The following is a 25205-nucleotide window of genomic DNA, read 5'->3' as shown; positions in this document are numbered from 1 at the left end:
GAAAGAGAAAAAAGTAGTTTTGGAAAACAAATTTTGGATTTTCTTGGCTTCCATGGAAAGGTGCTATGGTGACTGGAAAAATGATGAGGGGATGGACTGAGGTGTCACAGACCACTTGGAATGTTAAAATATGAGGTTAGGGAGGGAAAGCTGCAGTCGATGAAAGCATCATGATGAAGATGATAGAAATGATTATCTATAGAACACCAAGCTGCCGGGGTGAAAGATAATAGCAGGTAACTCCTCTCGGATACTGGGAAGAAGGAGAGTGCAGAGTGGAATGAGATGCATCCTGTCAAGTGAGAGTTAAAGAAAGTCATTGACGGAGGCAAAAGATAAATGTATGGGAAGCAAAAATGTTACAAGTGGTATCATTGGAATATGTTTAATGCAAAGTAAAATTTTTGAAAATGGGGTCAAGTAATCACAGGATTTGGACTGGATGGATGTGTAGCTATGGGGTGGCTGAGTACATCACCGGTCAGTTGACAACCTAGTAACTAATGTGGAAATATAGAAGCATATAAATGAAAATAAATTTGCATATATACCAAACTAAGGGCAAATAGGAAATCAAAAATTAAGTTGAAGAGATTTTTCACCAGGATAAAATCAATACATTTTACCAATAGACATGACATACTAGAAAAAGAAACATGATAGGGGAATTGAGCAGGAGTGGACAAAACGCAAGTTCCATATATTCTGTAAAAAGAGAAAGTTGGAGACTCATATAGGATGCGGAAGCAATAATTTTTATATGGAGGACATGCGTGGTGTCAAAGGAGATAATTAGGAGGTGAGTGCAGACTGGTTGAAAATGCAAAAGTTATGGAATGCAATCTATGGGGACTGAACACCAAGGTGAGGGGAAAACAGAATGAAAAAATGGGATATGTTTCAACAGCCAGTGATATGGTAGTGGGTTCTTGAACAGAGGAGTCAGGCAAGAAGGGTTGCATGGTGGCACAGCAATAGAGTTGCTGCCTTACCACGCCAGAGACCTGGGGTTGATCCTGACTACAGGTGCTATCTGTACGGCATTAGTACGTTCTCGCTGTGACCAGGTTGGGTTCCCCCAGGTGCTCTGGTTTCATCCCACAGTCCAAAGACATACACGTTAGTAGGTTAATTTGGTTTCAGTAAAAATTGTAAATTGTCCCTCGTGTGTAGGATAGTGCTAGTGTACAGGGATCGCTGGTCGGTGCGAACTCGGTGGGCCAAAGTGCCTGTTTCTGCACTGTACCTCTAAATTAAACTAAACTAAAGAGGGGAAAGAAATAGACACTGTTAGCTGAAATAAGTTTCATATGACATGAGATTGGTGAAATGGTGAATTTATTAGAGTATTTCTGGTTGTGGATCTTGAGAAGGTTCATGAGGCAAGTTGTGGGTGGTTGAAAGATTATAAAGTTGGATGTCATAAGCAAGATATTTCCAAAATATAAGGTTAAAGGCAGGAAAATGTTTGTTGATTACTTGTTGGCAGCATTATGATCTGATTAAAGGAGTGGGGCAAAGAGTATGTATTCAAGGTAGAGTTTAGTGTGAAAAACAAGATCACTTCCCTTTACAGCCTGTGAATGACAATGTTATATGTACAAATAAACTGCAGATGGCTGTTTACACCGAAGGTAGAAACATAAAGCTGGAGTAACTCAGTGGGTCAGGCAGCATCTCTGGAGAAAACGAATAGGTCATTTTCTATTCCTTTTCTCCAGAGATATTGTGTGACCCACTGAGTTACTTCAGCATGTTGTGTCTATCTTCAATGACAATGTTATGGTGGGACCAGAGAGAACAGAACAAAAAGTGCAGTCGGAAATAAATTACTTCAGCCTGAGTGTGAGTATCAGCACTTCCTCTTTGGGTTTTGGGTCACGCATTTCACAACCTTCCAAGCTCACACTTTGCTAAAAGATTTCAAGTCATGACCTGTGCTCACATTTTGTCAGACCAAGTTGCTGACAGTGGTTCTGCTCTGCCACAGCACTTCCTCTAGACTATTTTTAAATTCATGACATGCCACTAACTTTTGATTTCACCATCGTTCTTGGAGTAATTTCCTCATTGCTGATAGTATGCTCACACCGATTTTACCTGATGCTCTTTCTGCACCACCTCTATTGTATTACCATCAATTTTACCTGCCTCTTCACTTGCTTCAAAGTTGGTAAATCTCGAACTCTGCCAAAAGATCATCAGCCTGAAATATTAATTCTTTTTCAAGCTAACAGCAACTCGTTTTTGCTCAGCTGGAATAGGCATGTTTATGAATGCCAGGGGAGAAAAGTATAAACGGGAGCTCCATGTTCTCCTTGGATGCAGTGTTGGTCTGTCTCACAAATGCCAACATAATCTCAAGAGGAGGTGTAACATTGCAAGGGTGGCCAAATTTCCTTCAAAATTATTTATACATGTTATAATCTTTCTGTTGACATTTCGGAAGTATTTACACAAGTTTTCGGAACATTCAAGTAAATGTTTTGGTAGAGGTAATATAAATCATGAATAAGTCAGTTTTACAATGATGACTCGGCTGGGTTTTTTTTAATACAACAGTTAATTTTGACAACCTGTCTAGTAAATTATAGACTGACGGCTAAAAATTGCAGGATTGGGTAGTTCAGTGTTGATAATGTATGTATCTGGTGGAATCTGTGGAGTTCATTTTCCAAAGCTTAGATACCACCTGTAGAGAAACCAGAGTTAAGTGGCAGGAAAATAATTTCTGTTTATTTCAATGACAGATACCCACTACATACACCAGATGTTTTAAAGTGTTTTTAGTTTACTGGCAATGAGTATTAAAATGCTAACGTGACAGACCTATACAACAGGACTGTATCTTTCAGCTATAGCCACAAAAGCTTATACATTTCCAGCACCAATAATTCCACCGTGCTTATGTAGGAACAAAATTCCAAGACATTCTCCTTTTAACTGTACACGCGATCGGCATCGCTGTCAGTTGTCGAATTGAACATTGCACCACATTCCGTTGTACATTCGCTTTCAGTATCTGAATTGCTCAGCCCTCTCGTGAAATAGTCTCGATAATCAGAATACATGAATTTGTCGTGCGTTTGGCTTTTGAGCTTCTAATTCACGTTTGTTTCTTGGATTAACAGGGTGCTTGGCAATTACAAGTTCAGGTTAGCATGAAACAGGCACGGAGTGACCTTTTGTTTAAAGAGCTAGTTTTGAGGTAAGCAAATAAATCATACATGACGCAGTTCCAAGCTTCCACACGTGTGCACAGTACCCTACTAAACAGCACACAATGAACAATTTCCACGTAGTATATTATTTGTTTGCCTCGATATAGTAATACAGGAAACGAAGGCGAGAGGTAGAGATATTAATTTTGGAAAGGGCGATGATTGAGAAAATCGACTGAAGGGCAACTAAAAGCATTTTGATAATATATACCATATACCATATATATATTTATATATATATAAATGATCACCAGATATCAAATAGATGCTTGGAACTAGTGTGACAACATCTTGATATAGGAATGAGTACAAAGTCCACGTCACATAAAGATGTGCAGTTAGTTTACTTGTCAATAAACAGGGAGAATGGTCTTGACAGTCTGACAACACAATCCAGCCGTGCCTTGACAAGTCAGAAGTGATGGATTTTTTTTTGCGGGGGGAAATCTATACACTAGCTATGTCCTCACATTTAGCTTATGTGTACCATTACGAGTTTTACAACAACGTTCTATCCGTTAATAAATACTTAAATTTTGAATACAGTGCTTTAAAACTTTGGAAATAAGTACCATCATAAGCCTTTCTCACATCAAAATCATAGTACTAGTACTATTTGTATGTATTTTCTGTATGACTAGATATTCTTTTATCAATGAAGTGTGAGGAAGAAGCCAGCCAAACGAAATTATAAACATCTCAATCTTAAGAAGAGAAGTTGGATTTTGTTAACTAAATTGTATCTCTGATTTATGTTTATGTATCATTTATCTTATAATTAAAGTGGTCCGATTGCATGTACGTCCGAATATAAAGGAAATAACAAGTGTGGAAACTTTGTCTCATCAAGGGCATAGGACCTTAACAGAAACCCAGTTAAAGGCTTCAGTTAGTTATAATCCTATCTGTGCCCACATACAAGCCCTATGGCACAGCGAGTGGCATCGCCTGAACTCTATTCAAACGTACTGGGCAGCACTGTAACATGTGGCCAGCATGTTGTCACCATAGCACTAAATAAGTCATCTCAACCCCTCGGTGGGCAATTCCTCTAATCGTCTATTGAGAAGAAATGGTATTCAGAAGACAATTGCACATCTAATTTCATTAAATCCTCATCACTGAATCTGGGGCGGAGGGGTGGGGGGAGAACGATCCTGTTAAATATAATTTGTTTCAAGTAGCTACAGTAAGCAGTGCATTGCTATTGATGGGTGCCGTGAGTCACGTTTGTTAAGTTTGATACCAGCTCGCATGTATTTTGTTTCTTGAATTTAAAGCACACATTTCTGGTCTTAGTCCATAAACCGTCAGGTGTGTTGGCCGTTTTGGGTGATGGGAATGATTTTTTCCAACGACACGTCAGTCTCATAGTCCCCATTGCTGGACAGGAGGCTGACAGCCCCATGTTGGGAGACTGGAGAAAGCTTGATGCAGCGGCTGGGATCCGCTGGATTCTCCTGAGGGCACGGCACCGAATGGGGAATCAGGTAGACACAGTTCTCCACTTTCTCCAGGGAGCCTCCGGGGTTGTAGGCGGATACACCATTGTGGATGGCGACCGTCTCCACCGCGTCGCCGTTACAGAAAGTGTCGCAGCCCAACAGGGTGGAGAAAGCCTTGCGGAAGTCCGCGTTGAAGGCGTAGATGATGGGGTTGAGGGAGGAGTTGGCCCAGCCGAACCAAACAAACACATCGAAAGTGCTGCCACTGACGCAGGGCAAGGGCGCTGCCGTGCTGCTGGCGTGGGCTTGTGTCTCACAAAAGGGCACGATGCAATTCAGGATAAAGAATGGCAGCCAGCAGCACACGAACACCCCCATGATGACCGACAGGGTCTTGAGAACTTTAGTCTCTCGCTTGAAAGACATCTTGAAGGAGCTCTCGGGCGGCTGCATGTCCACGTTGCTGCCGCTGCTCCTGTTGCTCTGGCAGTTCTTGGCGTGCAGAGCTGCCCTCTCCAGCGCCGAGATGCGCCGAATCTGTTTCTGGGCGATCCGGTAGATCCTGGTGTAGGTGACGATCATGATGGCCACTGGGATGTAAAAACTGATCAGGGACGAAGATATAGCATAGGTCCTGTTCAGGCTGGAGTCACAGTTGTCCCCTGGATGGTGGGAACTGTTGTAGTCCAATACGGTGGTGGGTTTAGCCTTGTGCCAATTCAATTGCACTGGTATAAAGGAGATGAGGATCGAGAGAGTCCAAGCCACGCTGATCATCACAAAAGCCACGTTAGGTGTCATTTTGCGCTCGTAGCGGAAAGGGCTGGAGATGGCCCAATATCTGTCCACGCTAATGATGCACAGGTTCAGGATAGAGGCCGTGGAGCACATTATATCAAAGGCCACCCAGATGTTACAGAATGAACCAAAGGGCCAAAACCCCGCGATCTCGCTCACTGCCTTCCAGGGCATCACCAAAATGGCAACCAACAGGTCGGACACGGCCAATGAGATCACGAAAAAATTGGTGACTTTCGATCGGAGGTGGCGAAACCTGATGACGGCCACGCAGACTAGAGTGTTCCCCAGAAGCGTGGAGAGTATCAGCAAGGAGAGAAAACAGCCCGTGAGTACACGGAACGAGGAGTCTTTCTCGGCGCCTTTCGCGCCCCCATCCACGGTGGTCGTATTCAGCCTCATAGCTCCAGAGAGAGAAGGTCCCTCATTTATTTCCCCTCGACTCCTCACTGTGCCTGGTTCCCGCAACCAAACCTGACAAAAGTGCGACCACGGGGAATATGTCCTTTCATACTTCCAACATAAAGACCTACCTTCAAACCATCTCCACGGTTGCTCGGTCCACTTTTACTCAACGTATTTTATACGGGTTTCGTTTTGTCTTAATATCCAGAATAGTGTCGCAGAGGAACATTTCTTCCCTGGTTAGCGTCCTGGGGGAAAAGTAATTGTGAATATTGTACAGTTCCCCAGTGCAATAGTACAAAATGCTGCAGAAAATAAAGCGCGCATACATTACACTGTTCCCGTGTGATCGTCCATGTTTATTTCTCCTCTCTTGTATCCTACGGAGCGTATAAATCAAATTTTAAAGCGACTGTACGAGATTCTTTGCAGCTTTCAAAGCCTTTCTCTCAGAACTTATCCCAGTCTAGATTTCGCTCGTCGCCAGCGTGAAAAGTACACAAACCCGCGCCCTGCTCGTTATGTTTAAAAAGATCATAACATAAAAATATCAAAATTAAAATATAACCGGTAAATAACCACAAAATGGCATGGATTTCGACCGGACAATAGTATAATCCGCTTCGAGTCCCATTACAGCTGTGAGAGCTGCTAGGTCAAGTTTACAGTCAGCAACTGCTATAATGAGATAAAACAGATAATGCCCGGAACACGCAAGAGGTCGGACAGTAAGGGAAAGCAATGGTTAATATTTAATGTCAGCAATCTTATGTGGAAGAGATTTCCGACGATCTGAAGATATTGTTCTATAATTAAGCTGCTGACACTGTGTTTAAATAGAATACTTACTCTATGTCTACCATTCCCCAATCTTAGGTAACTTTATGCCGCAAGTGTTCTCAACAGAAGTAGTTTGTGATGAATGGCAGGCTTCGATTAATCCCACGGTCTGGTCCTCGCATCTCACCATCCGGACAGCGCGCCTTTAATCGGTATAATGTTCGTTTCATCCACCCGCAGATGTTTTCCTCTGTGTGTTTGTGAAGGAAGTGCGGTGCACTTCAACCTATTGAGAAACGACCCAGCACTCTTCTCTGCCTTCTCTTTATGAGAAGATGGTTGCAGACCGTGTATTACGAACGTTATCAACTCGTTTTAAAGCGTAAACACACGGTCGTCGCGATTTGCACGTCCATATCGCCGAAAATACAGCTCCCAATAACATTCTGTAATTACGTCGAGAAGCACTAGGCTACTTTGACACCAAAAATCCTCATCATATTTAAGTCTCCGGCTTTGGTGCATGTGGCGTCATTCACAAAATGTGGCGACTCGTAGTAGCGTTTGCGACCTCTTTTATCTCTTTCTCGAGTTCCGTCGTTAATGAATTGCCCTAAACCTTGGATTACTGGACGCGATCTTGTTGCGCCATCAAGCGGTTTATGGACAACTTTCTGGAAGGCGAGTGTGGCGTTTCCATTGGGAGCCGCGGATAGCCATTGACTGATGTTTGTTAGCTTTAAGAGGTTGCAGGCGGTTCAGTAAACTGACCCCGTCGGTCACCAACAGGGCATCGGCTTTGCAATTTTAACAAATACTCCGAGCCGTAATGGTAAACCTCGAACAAACAGCGATGAGAGGAAATGACAAATATAATATGGTTATCTGTAGCTAGAGAGCATGTTTTCAATTTTGCTAGAAATAACTTTCGGATGGATACTTCGTACCATGTTTAATATATGCTGTCGGCCCAGCAGCAATGTATCAATTTCGAACCACCTTTAATATTTCGAACCAATTTCGAACCACCAGAAAATGCTCGAAGAACCAGCAGGTCAGGCGACATCTGTAAAAGGCGAACCATGTATATTTCGCGTTCAGTTCGTTCTGCAAGCGAACCCTGTAATTAAAAGAGCTGTCCTTTCACGAAGTGTTCTGATTTGGAATCTTATATGTTTCACGCGAACTGGCCAAATGCTTCTAATATACACAATTGTCGTGTATTTCTGATTAATGAAAAATATTTGTCATGTTCTTTTTTTTATAAACACCATTTTAAGGAAATTCTGCTCGAATTACCTGTCCCATTCCAGGGGTTGGGACAGATAATTCCCGTTGCTGTGAAAGATGTGAGACAGCCTGGACCGCCCTGTGCATTGTAATCACAGCTCTTGATTTCATTTGGTATGTTAAATAAAGTTATTTTATTATTCTACAATGCTGTTTTGTAGAGCGTTACTCGCTATTCTTTTTTTTTTTAAAGCAAAGGTAACACAGGACTACTCGAATACAATAATAGACATTCAAGATCCATTCGCCTTAAAATAATAGTTCAATGCGTTCAGCCCTATATTTATAAAGCTATAAGGACGTAACATATATATATTGAAATTTTTATGATTAAACATGATTTCCAGGGGGAAACAATTATTAAAGGCTGGAAAAAATTTCGGCTCATTTGACTGATTTTAAACTCTAATGACATCGTTCATTTACCTGACTCTAGTTAAAGGCTTTCAAACTGAACGATGTTCGCCAACAAATACTGGTAATGGTAACATAAACGGACGTGTCGCAAAATGAACATGGTTATTACACTACAAAGTTCTGTTTTATTTTCGACCATAAGGATTAATCTTTTTAAGAACCTGCATCGCAGCGGCAGAGATTCGGTTCGATCCTGACTTCGAGTGCTGTGAATGGGATCGGAGATTGCAACCTTCACGTGGTCCGCCCTGTTTTAACGAATGCAATCAACCTGCAACCGCAAGAAGAAGAAGAAGAAGAAGAAGAAGAAGACGTGTGCTGTGAATGGGGAGTTTGCACGTTCTCCCCCGTGGCCGCGTGGATTTCCTCCGGGTGCTCCGGTTTTCTCCCAATACAAAAGACGTGCGTGTTGGTAGATTAATTGGCCTTTATACTTTGTCCCTCGTGTGGATGTCAAAGTGGAATAACATCAAACTAGTGTGAACGGGTGATCAATGATGGGCCTGGACTGGATGGGTCCAAGGGCCTATTTCCATGTATATTTCAGTTCAATCAAAATCTCTCTTCAGAAGACTCTCAAATTAAGTAAAACAAAGACTTGTTTTTTTGTTTTCCTTTTTAAACATTTAAAAAAATTAATTCTATTAATTCTACCAGTTTCAAAGAGAAAAGTTAGCAAATGTCCTTGCCCTTTAATTTTGGAGGTTATCCTTTTCCTCTCAACAATCTTTTAACATGTACAGAATATTACTGGAAATGGTATTGATGATATGGCCATAAAAAATGCAGCAGCTGTGTATTTTTTGCATTGAAATGAGTTTGGCATTGGTGCTTAATGTTTGCATAAGTGGCAAGGCTGGCATTTAATGCCCAAAATTAAATGCACTAAGAAAACTGAAGGATTTCTTTGCATTTTTGTTTAGTGTGCTAAAAAGGTCAAGAAAGGCACTTCAACAATAAATAATTTAATTTTATGGACAACACTTCTTAGAGTCATTGAGTCATACAGCGTGGAAACAGGCCCTTCGGCCCAACTTGCCCACGTCAACCAATATGCCCCATCTACACTGCTCCCACATGCCTGCATTTGGCTCATATCCTTCTAAACCTATCCTATCTATGTACCTATCCAAATGCTTCTCAAACATTACGATAGTACACAAATGGTATATGAGACTTTTAAATAGATAGATAGATAGATAGATAGATAGATAGATAGATAGATAGATAGATAGATAGATAGATAGATAGATAGATAGATAGATAGATAGACAGATCACATGCAGGCAGGTGGGGCTAGTGTAGATGGGACATGTCGATTGGTGTGGGCAAGTTAGGTTGAAGGGCCTGTTTCCATGCTATATGACTAATGACCATTAATAAAATGTGAGGTTTTAGTACAAGAGAATACTGGAAATACTCAGTAGATCAGAATCACGTTCAGATGAAACATTGAATTTGTTTCTCTACAAAGGCTGCCTGACCTGCTGAGATCATTTCAGATTTTCAGTACATGGAGTTTAATTTTTACAATAGGTTTTTCAGTATGATTTTAAAAATCTAGTCAGAAGTATGAAAAGAAAAGGATTTAAAGAGGATAAATTTCAATGATTAGAATAGAGACAATGAAAGAGTGGTGAGTAAGGAGACACACAAGGAGCCACTGGCAAGGGACTGAAGATGCTATTGTGAATGTTAGGCTAGAAGAGACTTCGGATACTGTGGAGGAACTCTGTGGAAGGGTCTGAAAATTAGCACAGGGCTTTAACTGCGCTGGAAGATAGGATACCAATCTATGGAAAGGTAGGGAAAGTCATGAGCTGTTGCAAAAGGCACTGAGATGCTGTCTTTTAGTAACATTGGTTGACAGGAGGTGGAGGATAAAATGAGAGCACTGGAATAACTGAGGGATGAGAAGAGGCAGAAGCAAGCAATGTTGAAACGTTTGCTTGTTTATGTGTGTTTAAAATTATGGTCTGATGTCATATCTGCTCATTTTTCTCTCGTTAAAATATAATTTGAAGCATTGGTATCATTGTGGAACAGACGTTGTGGGATATTAAGTCCTGAAATAACCAGTCATCCGCATCCTGAATCTGCTGATTCTTCAACCATGGTCCTGTGTACAGTCCTCTACTGCAATTAATTACCAGTTCATTGCTAAGGCCAAGGACAGTTCAGGGCCTCTCCCAGCTTGTGCCCACTGTGCTGACAAAACAACTCTCAGTGCCAATACGATCCCATTGCCAGGTTCCTCATCTGCCAAATCTACCACCTAAATTGAATGTTATTTAATGTTTTTGATGCTTAAAATCAATTAAAGCATTTAAACTAACTTAATGAAATCAAATAGAAAGCCTTACTTAACTTTCTACTGGAGCCATTTTGCACAACTGAATTTGCTGTGGCTAATCTGATCTCCCAGTCTGCCCGCTGAGGCAACAAATTTGTATTCCGAATATCAGTGGAAATTATTCTCCAACACAGTACTCTCAATCTTTTTGAGACGTAGACAGGATATGTGTTTGCGCAACACTGCAGTGGCACTGTTACGACTCCCGAATGCAAGTACTTCAGAGCCACGTAACACAAGTCAAAAACCAGGTTCAGGTTCAAAAACAGTTTTAATTATTCACTGGAACACAAAATTCAAACCTGATATAAACAACCCAGTCAGGGATATGGATAAACCGACAAACAATTTAACAATGCTCCAGCCAGCCACACCATGGGCCGTCGAACCGGAGATTCCAAAACCTGCCCAAAGAGATACAACCCTGAAACCAAAATACACGAAAACTCTAAGGTCAGCCCTTATCCGTCCCAATACAATATCTGATAACAAGGAATGGTGAAAATACACAAAGTTCTATGCCATGTGGTCAGGCTGCCTCGGCCCCCACCAACAGACTGCTTATCAGTCAGAGTCCACGACGAAGAGAGGGAATTCTGGGAAGCTCTGGTCTTTATACTCCAGAAGAGTCACCCGTCACCTGACGCAGCTGGGCCAATCGGGTACAGGAGCCTTTAACCCCTCGATTCCAGACTCACAGCCACGAGGCCTGTACTTGGGATAGAAACAGAGAAAGGTAAGTACATAGCATTCACCAGGGGGGGGAAGCGCCTAACACCCCCACCCAAAGATACTGAATAAGTTTCTGAAAATGAACTAAAAAAAACACCACCAAATTTCAGCAACTATTCAGTAACACAGACATCACTGGCGCGACAATGCATCAGCCAATACATCATCCTTGCCACGGATATGCCGGTCAAATGAGACAACCGCAAGGGAAGAGTCTCCAAAGCCTCAGAGTTACTCAGCTTTCCCTGCGTTACTGCCACAGACAACCGTGCCTCCCCCACATCACCACCCGTGTTAGGGGGCAGCACCACTGCAGCCAAAACAAGCTTAGAAGGACATAGCTCCGACCCATCAACCTCCACAGGCTCCTGCTCATGGTACTGTTTCATCATGTTAACATGACAGAGCTGAGTCTTATGCCTCCGATCAGGGGTACCAATAACGTAATCCCTCTCACCAACCTTCTTAACCACCTGATAGGGACCGCTATACCGAGCCTGCAGACTGGAACCAGGAATAGGCAACAACACCAGGACCTTGTCACCTAGAGAAAAATTCCTACTAGAAGCCTTCCTGTCGAACCAGTCCTTCATCCTAGACTGAGCAGAGGCAAGATTACCCATTGCCAGTTCGCATGCCCTCCTCAGTCTAGAGCGAAAAGTACAGACGTGGTCTAAAATACGACGTCTTGTATCCTCCTGCAACCATTTCTCCTTCAGGACCCTCAAATGTCCACCCAGAGGACCATCATGAGCCAAACAGAGTATCTCGTCCCTATACCGACGAGGCATCACAATCTGATCAACCACGCTCCAATCATCATGCCCAGATATATCCAAGGGAGACCACTTTCGCATCAGTAAGCCATCCCTTAGAAAATACCCCTTTGTTGTGGAATCCATATCCCCCTCAGGCACCGCGCAGTCGCACAGATCAGATAAACCTGGATCACTCTTTTGCTCCTCAACCAGCCGGTCACGTGACAGTGACACCGGCACATTTCCAGACACTATCCCATCTTGAGATGGAGAAACACCCTTCACAACACAGGATCTATCATCCTGATCCCTAAAAATGCTCTCACTCAGGTCCACCACATCCTCAAACTTCGCCTGGCTCTTAGCCATAGCCCTCGTGACAGCACAAGCTGCGAAGACCTTTGGATGCTGCATAGCCAATCTATCAGGACTCTGCACCATCGGAACAGCCGTCACCTCAGGAGTGACTAAAACTCTACCTCCTGCCAAGTCATTCCCCAAAATCACAGAAACTCCCCCAACGGGAAAACACGGCCGTAACCCAACAGTTACCCGGCCTGAAACCAACTCGGACTCGAGACGCACGGTATGCAAAGGCACTACCATGTCATCCATCCCGAATCCTACCACTGGGACACTTGACCCAACCGATGATTCCCCAGAAAACGGCAGTACACCATCCAATATAAAGGACTGAGTAGCACCAGTATCTCGCAAGATGGATACTGGAACTCTGTCACCCCCATCCTCTAGAGAAACAAAACCATTCATGATGAACGCAGAATAATTCCTACACTCATCAGACTCAGGCACCTCAGGTACGACAGGTGCCTTCTGTGCACCCACCAAAGCCACAGGCTTTGTATTTTTCTGCTTCAGAACGGGACACGACTTTAACATGTGCCCTCTCCTTCTACAATAGTAGCACACAGGACCTTCATCAGTCCTTACATTTCCGTCAACCTTATCAGCTCGGACATCCCCCTGTATCAACGTGCTGCCATTTGCAGGCACAGAAACAGCTTTGACACTGCCACCGGCGACACCACCACGATCAACCGGCCGTGCACCAAAACTATTGGATCGCCCAACAAAATTAGATTTATGAGTCAATACATACTCATCTGCCAACACTGCAGCCTTAGACACCTCATTCACCTTTTTCTCATTAAGGTAAGTAGTAACCCTCTCAGGGAGACAGTTCTTAAAGTCTTCCATAATTATCAAGGCCCGCAGTAGCTCAAAATCCTTCACTCCTTGAGAAGCGCACCACCTGTCAAAAAGTGCCTCCTTCTCCCTAGCAAACTCCACATAAGTCTGACTATCAAACTTCCTAAAGCGCCGGAACTTCTGCCGGTACGCCTCTGGAACTAATTCATAAGCCCTTAATACTGTAGACTTCACACACTCATAGTCCAGACTGCTTTCAACAGATAAAGACGAGTACATCTCCCGTGCTTTACCCACAAGGACACACTGCAATAGCAAGGTCCACACGTCCCTAGGCCACTTCAAGGACAAAGCCACCCGTTCAAACACTGTGAAATACTTGTCCACATCCTCCTCACGAAATGGGGGAACCAGGCGGATGTTCTTGCTCATATCAAACTCCCGTTCCCTAGAAGAAACCCGGGAATTATCAATTTCTTTTTCCCGCAGCTGAAATTCAGCCCTTTTGGTTTCCTCCTCAAGCCGTTTCATTTCAAGAACATGCGTGAGCTCTTTCTCTTTTAACAAAGAGGCAATTCTCTGTGACTCAAGCTCCATCTCCTTCAGTTTAATGATGGCCTCCATGTTCTGAACTGGCTGAACAGAAGGTGGGGGACTGTCTGCACCACCAGGCAAAACCCCAGCCTCCACCAACACAGCCCACAACTCCGATTTAATGGAGTGTTTCTTTGAATGCTTGTCAATAGTAATGGCATAGTTCTCAGCCAGTAAAATCAAATGCTCCTTCGTACATCTATCAAACAACTCCCGACTAGGAGCCTCAACAAATTCTTTCACCTTAAATTCCATTCTAAAGTAGCCCTAAACCACCAGCTAAAACCTGGGCACTAATGCTACCACAAACAGGGAAGAAAAAATTCCCCCACAACACACAGACTTCCTCAGTCCAGAAGCCTACCAAAAATACCCCCTAAAAACGTCTAGGGTCCTCAAAACTTAGGACGAGCCCCCATTTTGTTACGACTCCCGAATGCAAGTACTTCAGAGCCACGTAACACAAGTCAAAAACCAGGTTCAGGTTCAAAAACAGTTTTAATTATTCACTGGAACACAAAATTCAAACCTGATATAAACAACCCAGTCAGGGATATGGATAAACCGACAAACAATTTAACAATGCTCCAGCCAGCCACACCATGGGCCGTCGAACCGGAGATTCCAAAACCTGCCCAAAGAGATACAACCCTGAAACCAAAATACACGAAAACTCTAAGGTCAGCCCTTATCCGTCCCAATACAATATCTGATAACAAGGAATGGTGAAAATACACAAAGTTCTATGCCATGTGGTCAGGCTGCCTCGGCCCCCACCAACAGACTGCTTATCAGTCAGAGTCCACGACGAAGAGAGGGAATTCTGGGAAGCTCTGGTCTTTATACTCCAGATGAGTCACCCGTCACCTGACGCAGCTGGGCCAATCGGGTACAGGAGCCTTTAACCCCTCGATTCCAGACTCACAGCCACGAGGCCTGTACTTGGGATAGAAACAGAGAAAGGTAAGTACATAGCATTACCCAGGGGGGGAAGCGCCAACAAATTTGTATTCCGAATATCAGTGGAAATTATTCTCCAACACAGTACTCTCAATCTTTTTGAGACGTAGACAGGATATGTGTTTGCGCAACACTGCAGTGGCACCAAGACAAGTGGTGGGAAATAATGTTACTTCAAATCACCAGCATTTTGGGCTGATCATAAATTTCAATGTTGATATTGACGGTGATATTATATGTTAGTCGATATCACCACCAATATTGTTTGTGAAGTGTATATGTTTAGAACATAGATTTGCCATTGTTAGGCTAGCTGATCTAATTTTTTTTGTATGAGTCTGAAGAAGGGTCTCGACCCGAAATGTCACCTATTCCTTCGCTCCATAGATGCTGCCTCACCCGCTGAGTTTCTCCAGCATTTCTGTCTACCTTTAATTTTTTTTTGTAGATTGCAACCACCAATTGAGGATGATATTGGGAAATAGTGCTATTGGGTCAAATCAGTAGTGGGTGTAATTGTGTTGAATGTTTTGGCACTAAGCCACTGAAAGCAGTTGACTCTTGCAACAGATGCTGTTCCTTCAACATTACCAGTTTCACCATTTTCTACCAAATGCTAAAAGAAGAAGGTGCAAATAGTGCCTGGTGTTAAACATTAAAATCTGTGCAGGAAGCGTATTCAAATTCAAGTCATCTGAGAGGGAAAAGTAAATTGAATCAAGTATTTGATACGCTATTGTTGAAAATTAAACTGTTCATAATTACTGAATTCTATATTAGGACTACTGAGCTTCATTCATATTTATGTTTGAAAAAGCTAGATGTTCAGGTTAAGATTAACATTTCTTTGGCATTAATTAATGCTCTGCGAAGCTTTGCATTCCCACTTTGCAACAGTAGAGTGGCCTTACAGCGCTTGCAGCGCCGGAGACCCGGGTTCGATCCCGACTACAGGTGCTGTCTGTACGGAGTTTGTACATTCTCCCCGTGACTATGTTGGTTTTCTCAGAAATCTTTGGTTTCCTTCCACACTCCAAAGACACACAGGTTTGTAAAATAATTGGCTTGGTGTATGTGTAAATTGTCCCTAGTGTGTGTAGGATAGTGTTAATGTGGGTTCGCTGGTCGGCACAAACTCGGTGGGCCGAAGGGCCTGTTTCTGTGCTGTATCTCTAAACAAAACTAAAAATAAACTAAGCTACAAATTTGAAAAATGAAGATGCTTGGGCAATTTCCATTGCAACAAATTATCCTGTATCTGTACACTATGGATGGCTTAATTGTAATTTAACTGTATGTCGTCATTCAACTGACTGGTCAGCACACAACAAAATAGCTTTCCTCTGTACCTCGGCACATGTGACAATAAACTAAATTAAACTAAAACTAAACTAAGCATTCATAGCAAATTTAGACAAAAGCCCATAAAGAATATTTTCAAAAGTATATATTTGTTATCCTTTACATTCAAAATATTCCTTTTAATTCTCTATAAATAAACTATATTGTTGTTATTCTCTTAATTTTCCAATTGCATAGAGGAGTACAGGATAGAAATAGGCCCTTCCCCCCAATAATGTCTCATTAACGTTTCAGGTAGAGACCCTTCATCAGACTGACGTGAGAGTGGGGGGCGCGGGAAGAAGAAAGGAAGAGGCAGAGACAGTGGGCTGAGGGAGAACTGGGAAGGGGAGGAGAAAGCAGGGACTACCTGAAATTAGAGAAGTCAATGTTCATACCGCTGGGGTGTAAACTGCCCAAGAGAAATATGAGGTGCTGCTCCTCCAATTTACGGTAGGCCTCACTCTGGCCATGGAGGAGGCCCAGGGCAGAAAGGTCGGAATCGGAATGGGAGGGGGTGTTGAAGTGCTGAGCCACCGGGAGATCAGGTTGGTTATTGCGAACCGAGCGGAGGTGTTGGTTGGGCAAAGCAATCGCCAAGCCTATGCTTGGTCTCACCGATGAAGAGCAGCTGATGTAGAGTCCCTGCTTTCTCCTCCCCTTCCTCAGCCCATTGTCTCCGCATCTTCCTTTCTTCTTCCCCCCCCCCCCCCCCTCCCCCCCCCCCCACCCTCACATCAGTCTGAAGAAGGGTCTCAACCTGAAACGTTGCCTATTACCTTCGCTCCATAGATGCTGCCTCACCCTTTGAGGTTTTCCAGCATTTTTGTCTACCTTCGATTTTCCAGCATCTGCAGTTCCTTCTTAAACAAAGGTTCTTACAAAAGCTCTTTGACCTGAGGTGTTAACTGTTTATCTTCCCAGATTCAGCCAAAGCTGCTGAGGGCCAATGAAATTCCTCGTATGTTGCAAAACATACTTGGCGAATAAAATCTGATTCTGATTCTGATTTCCAGCATATTCTTTTTTTAAATTTTAGACTTTCAGCAGCTTTTATTTGGTTACCAGTGCAGTACACACTGGTTATAATGGACCATGGGGAAGGGAATGGCTGATCGGCCAGTTGCTGGTTAATACACAAAAGGACACCAAGTGCTGGAGTAACTCAGCAGGCCAGGCAGCAATTTGGGGAACATGGATAGGTGACGATTTGGGTCAAAACCTCAGACTCTTGGTTTGGAACTGAGCCTGGAATCCATGTGAGTTGGTGGCCCGGGCCTGCTGGCAGCCGGGGTAGAGGCGAGGATCAACGGAGTCAATGGATGTGGCGCACTGGCAACCCGAGTGCAGCTAAGGGTCAGCGGGTAGCCAGCAGCCAGGGGGGTAGTGTGAGCCGGGGGCCAGGGAGGCAGCACAAGCCAACAGCAGCATGCAAGCAGTCGGCGCTGTGGCCAGGGTCAGTCTGCTATAACCAAAATCCATTATAAAGAGGTAGGTTAAAATGAGGGTTTACTGTATAACCTGGTGCTGCCTCTTCCACGCTATCCTAAATATGTACAATTATAAAACTGGCATCCATAGGGTGACCTATGCACTGGCAATGTTGTCTGTAAAGCTTAGATTGCATTCTGCTTTCATTGGATTTCGATTTACATTGTAGTCAATGACTTCTAAATATAGCAGTTAGCTTTAATAACTGCTACAAGCAGCATTAGCAAATGGTGGTTTTGGTTTCATGAGTGGCTCAGTTTTAATACCTTAATCTTGTGTTGTCAATCTTACACATTTCCCTCCTAGCTTCTTGAAATACAATCTAAGTGGTTGTCAACAGTATTGGCAGATTATCCATATCCTTATAACTATAAAACTCTGATCTTAGGTGTGTGTGTGTGTGTGTGTGTGTGTTTATTTGTTTGTGTGTTTTCATATCTTCTCGAAAAAACGACGCGAGAACAGGATATTTTTTACATATTCCGGTAGGGATTTACCCCCTGGAGTCCGAAATCGGCTTATCTGAAAATGTTGTGCTTTATTTCTTGAATTATTAATAAAAATCTACACAAATCCGATCAAACGTTGAAATCAAAAGCCTGTTTTTCGCTGATGATGTGACAATGGATCTGCCTGCCTGCCATCTGCTCGCGCTGCGACTGATGTCACCTCCCACCTCTCCCTCCTCCCCCCATTATACAAAAGTCGCCCTGTCGACTGAAGACCAAAGATCATAGCTGAAGACTGCGGCACACGCTGTGAGTGAAGAACGAGCAAGTCGGGCCCTATACTAGAGCTCTCGGGTCCTGTCCGTCGCTGCTGAAAAACCTTTGAAAAAAACCCCGCTGTCTTCTTGCTCGCGCTGCGAGTGACGTCACCCCCCCGACCACTCCCCCCGTATTCGGGCCCTGCCTGCAGCCTGGAGCCGGGAGCGAGGTTCGGGAACCAGCCCTCCCCTCTGACGACGCGCCCCCACACTCTACCCCCCTCCCTCTCTGCCCCCCTCACGGTCCCTCTCTGCCCCCCCCCTCCCTCTCTGTTCCTCTCTGTGCCCCCTGTGTCCCCCTTGGTCTAGTTAACATTTAAAATTCTGTCTCCCATAATACAGAGAGTACGATAAAAAACTAATCATTTCTGCCTTCCTCATTTACCCCTCTACCTCATCTTTTTCTCCCTTAATCAACACTTTCTCTGAGATCCTGTCAAGACGCCAGCATGCTTAATTGTTATGCACTGGAGTTGGAACAATGAAACTCTTACTTGCTGCAGCTTTACTAACACATTAACCCATTCTCTTTTCCTTTGCAAATGGCTTTTCTCTTCATTCTCCAGCTACCATTTGCTCATTTTCTTGGGTTGATGCCCTTTCCTGCACCCTGATTTCTGCATTATATTCTCTCTGTGCCCTGCTCCCACCATAGCTTAATGTTGGAAGGCAGTGGTTATCCCATAGTTTACGATTTAGTTGTTGGACCATGGCATGTATTTGGGCCAACTGGGTCATTTTCATCCTGCAGGGTCAAGAGCCGTTGCCACTGAACCAAGTTCATGGCCAACCAGTCAGGAGTGATCTTTACCTTGCTTCTTCTCCCGCGGTCAGGCAGTCAAACTGCTGCGTCGAGGCAATCAAGGCTCCCGATATTGAAGCCCCCGCCGGGCAATGGAAGATCCCGCGGTCAAGTAATGGTGTCTTATCGTATCTTTGGGCTTTCTTGCAGAATTCCGTCAGGATCTCAGCATTAGATCACATATGAAATTACAACTGCAAACAATGGACTGCAACTTTGAGACATGTGTTTACATAGAAATCCCAATGCTGGCAGTTAAGCTGGTAAAATGCTATTAGTATTATAGAAACTGTATTTTGGCAAATGGTGAGCTGCTCCATTAGAGCCAAGACCTCTAATCATTTTATTCAGAGCAGCATAACCTTAAACATTTTAGAGGTCTGTGAATTACTTTAAAATGGATTTCAACTATTAATAATTCTACATTAACGGTATGGGGAAAATAAATTTGAGCTTGTAAAAGGAGTAGACCAGATATAAGACGGCTCTTTTTTCAGAGTAGTGAACGTCTAGAGTGTTTTGGTGGCTAGTGTGAACGTTCTCTCCAAATGTTCACAATTGGAACTAGCCTTGTTCTGGATTAAGGCACAAATTCCACCATACAAACATAAAAAGAGTGAGTGGGAATGACCCATTTGAATCTTCAAGTCTGCTTTGGCATTCAATACAATTATTACTGATCATCCATATTCAATACTGTTTCTGCTTTCTCCCCTAACCCCTTGATCTCATCAGCCCTAAAAACATCTGTCCATCTTGAATAATGGTGGTTCACTTGGAACAAATGAATTGACATCTGAGTAGAGAATTCCATAGATTCACCACTCCTAGGGTGAAGAAACTCTTTCTCATTTCAATCCTTCATTTCCATTCCTTAACCTTAGACAGTGAACGCTGGTCCTTGACTCCCATACCATCAGGGACATCCTTCCTGCATTTAATCAGTCCACTCCTACTAGAATTTTGTGAGTTTCACCACAATCATCTCTCATTCTTTTAAACTCAAGTAAACTATATGTCTCACCAAGTCAATCTCTCTTCATACATCAGTGTCCTTCCCAGGAATCAGTGTGGTGAATCTCTGCTGAACTGCTTCCATGGAAAGAACTTCCTTCTTCAGGTAAGGAGACAAAAATTGTACACAATTCTCAAGGTATGACTTGCCATGGCCCTGCACAATTGTTTCTATTTTCAAATCCTCCCTCCATAGAGGTCAACATAATATTTGCCTTCTTTAACCATCCACTGCATCTGTATACTTACTTGCAATAACTTGTGAAGATAGACACTCTGATCCTTTTGCATTTTTCCAATCCACTGCCATTTAGATAGTTATCATCCTTCCTGGTTTTCCTGCCAAAGTGATGTCCTCACATTTATTCGCACTATTCTAATCTGCCATGTATTTGCTCTCTCGACTTGCCCAAACTACATTGGAGATTTTCTGCATCCTCCTTATGGCTTGCACTCTAATCCAGTTTAATATTGTATTTTGGCGGTCTGAAGAACGACAACTGAGGTTTCCAACAGATCTTTATTCAAAAGTTCGGTTTACAGTATACAGGTTCTCTAGACACGTCTGGCCACAACGGTGGTCAGCGATGAACTAACACGCGAAAGCAAAAACCGAGCGAAACAAGCAGCCTCTACCGAGTCACGTGACCGCGGCTTCCGAACGCCGGGTTCGATATCTACATGCGGCAGCAGGCGCCGCTACATGGCCCCCTCCAGAATCCGCGGTACGGAAACGCATGGGTAACCGGGCGGTTTGACCGGAACGCGTAGTCCGAGGTCGCGGGGCGAGCGTAACAGTAGGGACCGGCAGAACAGAACCGGAGGGGCACGAAAAACGCGAACAAGGGACGGGCGTTACAAAGGGGACCGAAGAAACATGACCAGGGGTAACAGGTGCAGAGGGTGGTAATACAGCCGGTGGACGTCCTCTACGCCGCGAAGTAGCCACTGTCACTGGGCTATCCTCATCGACGTGTGCTGGCTTAAGGCGGCTCACGGAGACGAACTCCTCCTTGCTACTGCCCATGTCCAACGTGAACATCGAGGCACCAGTACACAGCACCCTGTACGGACCCTCGTACACCTGCTGTAACGGCGAGCGGTGAGCATCTCTATGGAGAAAAATATAAGCACAATCCCATAACATAGTAGGCACATGCACCGCAGATGAACCATGCCGGGAAGTGGGAACCGGGACCAAAGCGGCGCCCGCTCGCGAAGGTCTGCCGTAGCCGGGATCTCATGATCCCGGGGACCAGGCAGGAAATCCCCAGGGACTCGCAAAACCGAGCCGTAAACCAACTCAGCCGAGGAGGCTTTGAGGTCCTCCTCAGGCGTGGTTCTGATGCCTAGGAGGACCCAAGGTAACTGGTCGACCTAATCTGGGCCGGTGAGTCGAGCTTTCAACGCCGACTTGAGGTGCCTGTGGAAACGCTCAACCAAACCGTTGGACTCTGGGTGATACGATGCAGCTTCACGCCATACAGCTGCACCATACCACTCCACAGGGAGGACGTGAACTGGACCCCACGATCGGTAGTGATATCTGTGGGAACCCCAAAACGAGCGATCCAATTAGAGACAATGGCCCTCGCGCATGCCTCAGCGGAGGTATCCGTTAACGGTATTGCATCCGCCCACCTGGTAAACCTGTCCACGATAGTCGATAAATGAGTAGCCCCGTGCGTACACGGCAAGGGATCCACCAGGTCAACATGGATGTGCAGGAACCGCGAATGGACAGGTGCTCTAGGCAGTGGAAAGTGTCGAAAATCCAACACCGCCAAGTGACTGGGACAATAGGACGGGCTTTGCCCGTGGAGATATTGCAAAGGACTTGCACGCCAGCGATGCCACAGTTCACCTTAATAATAATAATAATGGATGGAATTTATATAGCGCCTTTCTAATACTCAAGGCGCTTTACATCGCATTATTCATTCACTCCTCAGTCACATTCGGTGGTGGTAAGCTACTTCTGTATCCACAGCTGCCCTGGGGCAGACTGACGGAAGCGTGGCAGCCAATCTGCGCCTACGGCCCCTCCGACCACCACCAATCACTCACACACATTCACACACATTCACACACAGGCAAAGGTGGGTGAAGTGTCTTGCCCAAGGACACAACGACAGTATGCACTCCAAGCGGGATTCGAACCGGCTACCTTCCGGTTGCCAGCGGAACACTTAGCCCATTGCGCCACCTTAGCCAGCTTGAGACCTGATTCAGCATTGCGGTAAACCTCCATGCCTGTTCGGCAGCGGCCAGCTCCTCATAATCGACGCCTAGGCTACGCGCTGACATTTTGGGCAGCGTTGGACAACGTTCAGCTTCCCTGCCACATGCCGAATATCGGACGTGAAATCGGAAATGTAGGCGAGGTACCGTTGCTGTCGGGCAGACCAGGAGTCAGATACCTTGGTCAAGGCGAACGTTAGTGGCTTATGATCTGTGAATGTAATGAAAGCGCACCCCTCCAGGAAACAACGAAAATGGCGGATCGCTAGGTAGAGTGCAAGGAGCTCCCGGTAGTAAGCGCTATACTTAACTTCGGTGGCTCGCAGCTGCCTGCTGAAAAATGCCAGCGGCACCCAGCGACTACCTACGCATTGCTCGAGGAAGGCGCCTACCGCGACGTCGGAAGCGTCTATGGTGAGGGCCATTTGGGCTGATGCCCTAGGATGTTCTAGCATAGTGGCGTTGGCCAATGCAGTTTTATCCCCCTCGAACGCCTTCTGTGCCTCCTTAGACCAGACCAGGTCCTTGGGCTTACCGGCCACGCATTGGAACAATGGCTGCATGATGGCAGCTGCTGACGGGACGAATCATTGGTAGAAATTAACCATCCCGATAAACTCCTGTAGACCCTTGACCGATAGGGGCTTCGGGAAGCGCGGGTAGCGTCGACCTTCTCGGGCAGTGGCTGCGCGCCGTGGGAGGTGATGCTGTGACCCAAGAAAGAAATGGAGCGCAATCCGAACTGGCACTTCACAGGGTTGATCACCAACCCGTGTTTGCGCAGCCGTTCGAAAAACAGGCAGAGGTGCCTGACATGCTCCGCCTGTGAGCTGCTGGCCACCAGAATATCATCAAGGTAGATGAATATGAATGTCAAACCCCAACCGACCTGATCCATTAACCTTTGGAACGCCTGAGCAGCATTCTTCAGGCCAAAAGGCATTCTAAGCTATTCGAAAAGGCCAATAGGGGTGATGGTGGCAGTTTTAGGGACGTCGTCGGGATGGACCGGAATTTGGTTATACCCACGAATAAGGTCAACCTTCGAGAAGAAGGCTGCGCCTTCCAGATGGGCCGAGAAATCCTGGATGTTCGGGACTGGGTACCGATCGGCTGTGGTTACCGCGTTCAAACACCTGTAATCACCGCAAAGTTTCCAACCCCCAGACGCTTTGGGCACCATGTGCAGCGGGGAAGCCCAAAGGCTATCCGACCGCCGGACAATCCCCAGGTCCTCCATAAGCTGGAACTCGTCTCGTGCGATGTGCAGTTTATCAGGTGGGAGACGGAGCGCGCGGGCGTGTACCGGTGGGCCCTCGGTGGGAATGTGGTGGACCACGCCATGATGGGGCGCGGCCCCGTCGAACCGGGGCGTGAACAACCCTGGGAAGTCGGCGAGCAGGGCTGCGAAAGGTTGCTGGATCTCAGCTATCTCGTCGAGTTGCCGTAGGGGCGTTGACGGATTGCGCGGCTTGGCAGGGCATAGTTCCGACACAGGGACCATGCATCCACCTCGCACATCGACTAACAGGGAGCACGAGCGCAAGAAATCGACTCCCAGGATCGGTTGGGCGATGTCAGCAAAGATAAATTTCCACCTGTACTGGCGGGAGTAGAAATTTAGTTCCGTGGTCCGCGTACCGTAGGTGCGAATATTGCTCCCGTTAACAGCCAAGAGGACGAGTCCTACCTTACCGGCGCGAATATCTCGGGCGCTCGGAGGCAGGATACTGCCATGGGCACCGGAGTCTACCAGGAAATGGTGGCCGGAATGTCGATCGCGGACGTGGAGGCGTTCGTTTGGGCCGATCGCGTTCGCCTATATGGACGATCGGCCGGGGCATTTCTTGGATATGAGCAGGGGCTCCGACATCTTTGGGTCTGTATCGTTGATGGTAGTAACACCATCGGCGTTGACCGTAGATCACAGGCCACGGCGATTCTTCTTCGGCGCTGGACTGGGCTTCTTCTTCCTCCCCCCGATGTCAGCTTGGCTGCACCCGCTGTGTGACCAGAGGGCGGGCGAAAGCAAACATGTCCCGCCGTCTGTGTGACCACAGTTCATCAGCTCTCTCCGCGAGTTTTTGAGGGTTGCTGAAATCAGCTCCGGCGAGCATTAGCTGGACTTCGTCAGGCATCTGCTCCAGGAACGCCTGTTCAAAAAGCAGACATGGGCGGTGCCCGTCCATCAGGGCTAACATCTTCGCCATGATGGTTGATGGCCGCCGATCACCGATCGCCGATGCAGTCCATGTGCAGCAGCTTCGCTGCTCTGTCTCTGCGGCTGAGACTATAAGCGTGGAGCAGCAGGGCCTTCAGCCCTTCGTACTTGGCGATGGAGGGCGGGTCCCTGATGTAGGGTAACAGCCTCGAGGCACAGTACTGCGGCAATGCCCCCACCACATGGAAATACATTGTGTCGTCCGTAACGATGCGATGGAAGTGGAACTGTGCCTCAACATGGGCGAACCACACCTGAGGTTGATCAGGCCAAAAGGCTGGCAATTTGAAGGCCAGCGAGCCCTGTCTCGTGCTGGCTGATTCTGCGGGAACGCTCTCTTCCTGCACAGGTCGGGGTCACCAATTTGGCGGTCTGAAGAATGACAACTGAAGTTTCCAACAGATCT

General features: G+C 45.5%; 1 protein-coding gene across 1 annotated transcript; it reads right to left on the bottom strand.

Moving 5' to 3' along the window:
* Positions 1-1806: 1806 nt before the first annotated feature.
* drd1 (dopamine receptor D1) lies at positions 1807-7223 on the bottom strand. The gene is made up of 2 exons (XM_033029624.1): positions 6719-7223; positions 1807-6117 (listed from the first exon to the last, which is right to left on the bottom strand). The coding sequence occupies exon 2, from the start codon at positions 5864-5866 to the stop codon at positions 4532-4534; it is 1335 nt and encodes a 444-aa protein (XP_032885515.1). The 5' UTR covers positions 5867-6117; positions 6719-7223; the 3' UTR covers positions 1807-4531.
* Positions 7224-25205: the final 17982 nt, after the last annotated feature.

This window comes from Amblyraja radiata, chromosome 11 (assembly GCF_010909765.2).
Source record: "Amblyraja radiata isolate CabotCenter1 chromosome 11, sAmbRad1.1.pri, whole genome shotgun sequence".
Classification (NCBI taxonomy): domain Eukaryota; kingdom Metazoa; phylum Chordata; class Chondrichthyes; order Rajiformes; family Rajidae; genus Amblyraja; species Amblyraja radiata.
This window is presented reverse-complemented; position numbering and strand designations above follow the sequence as displayed.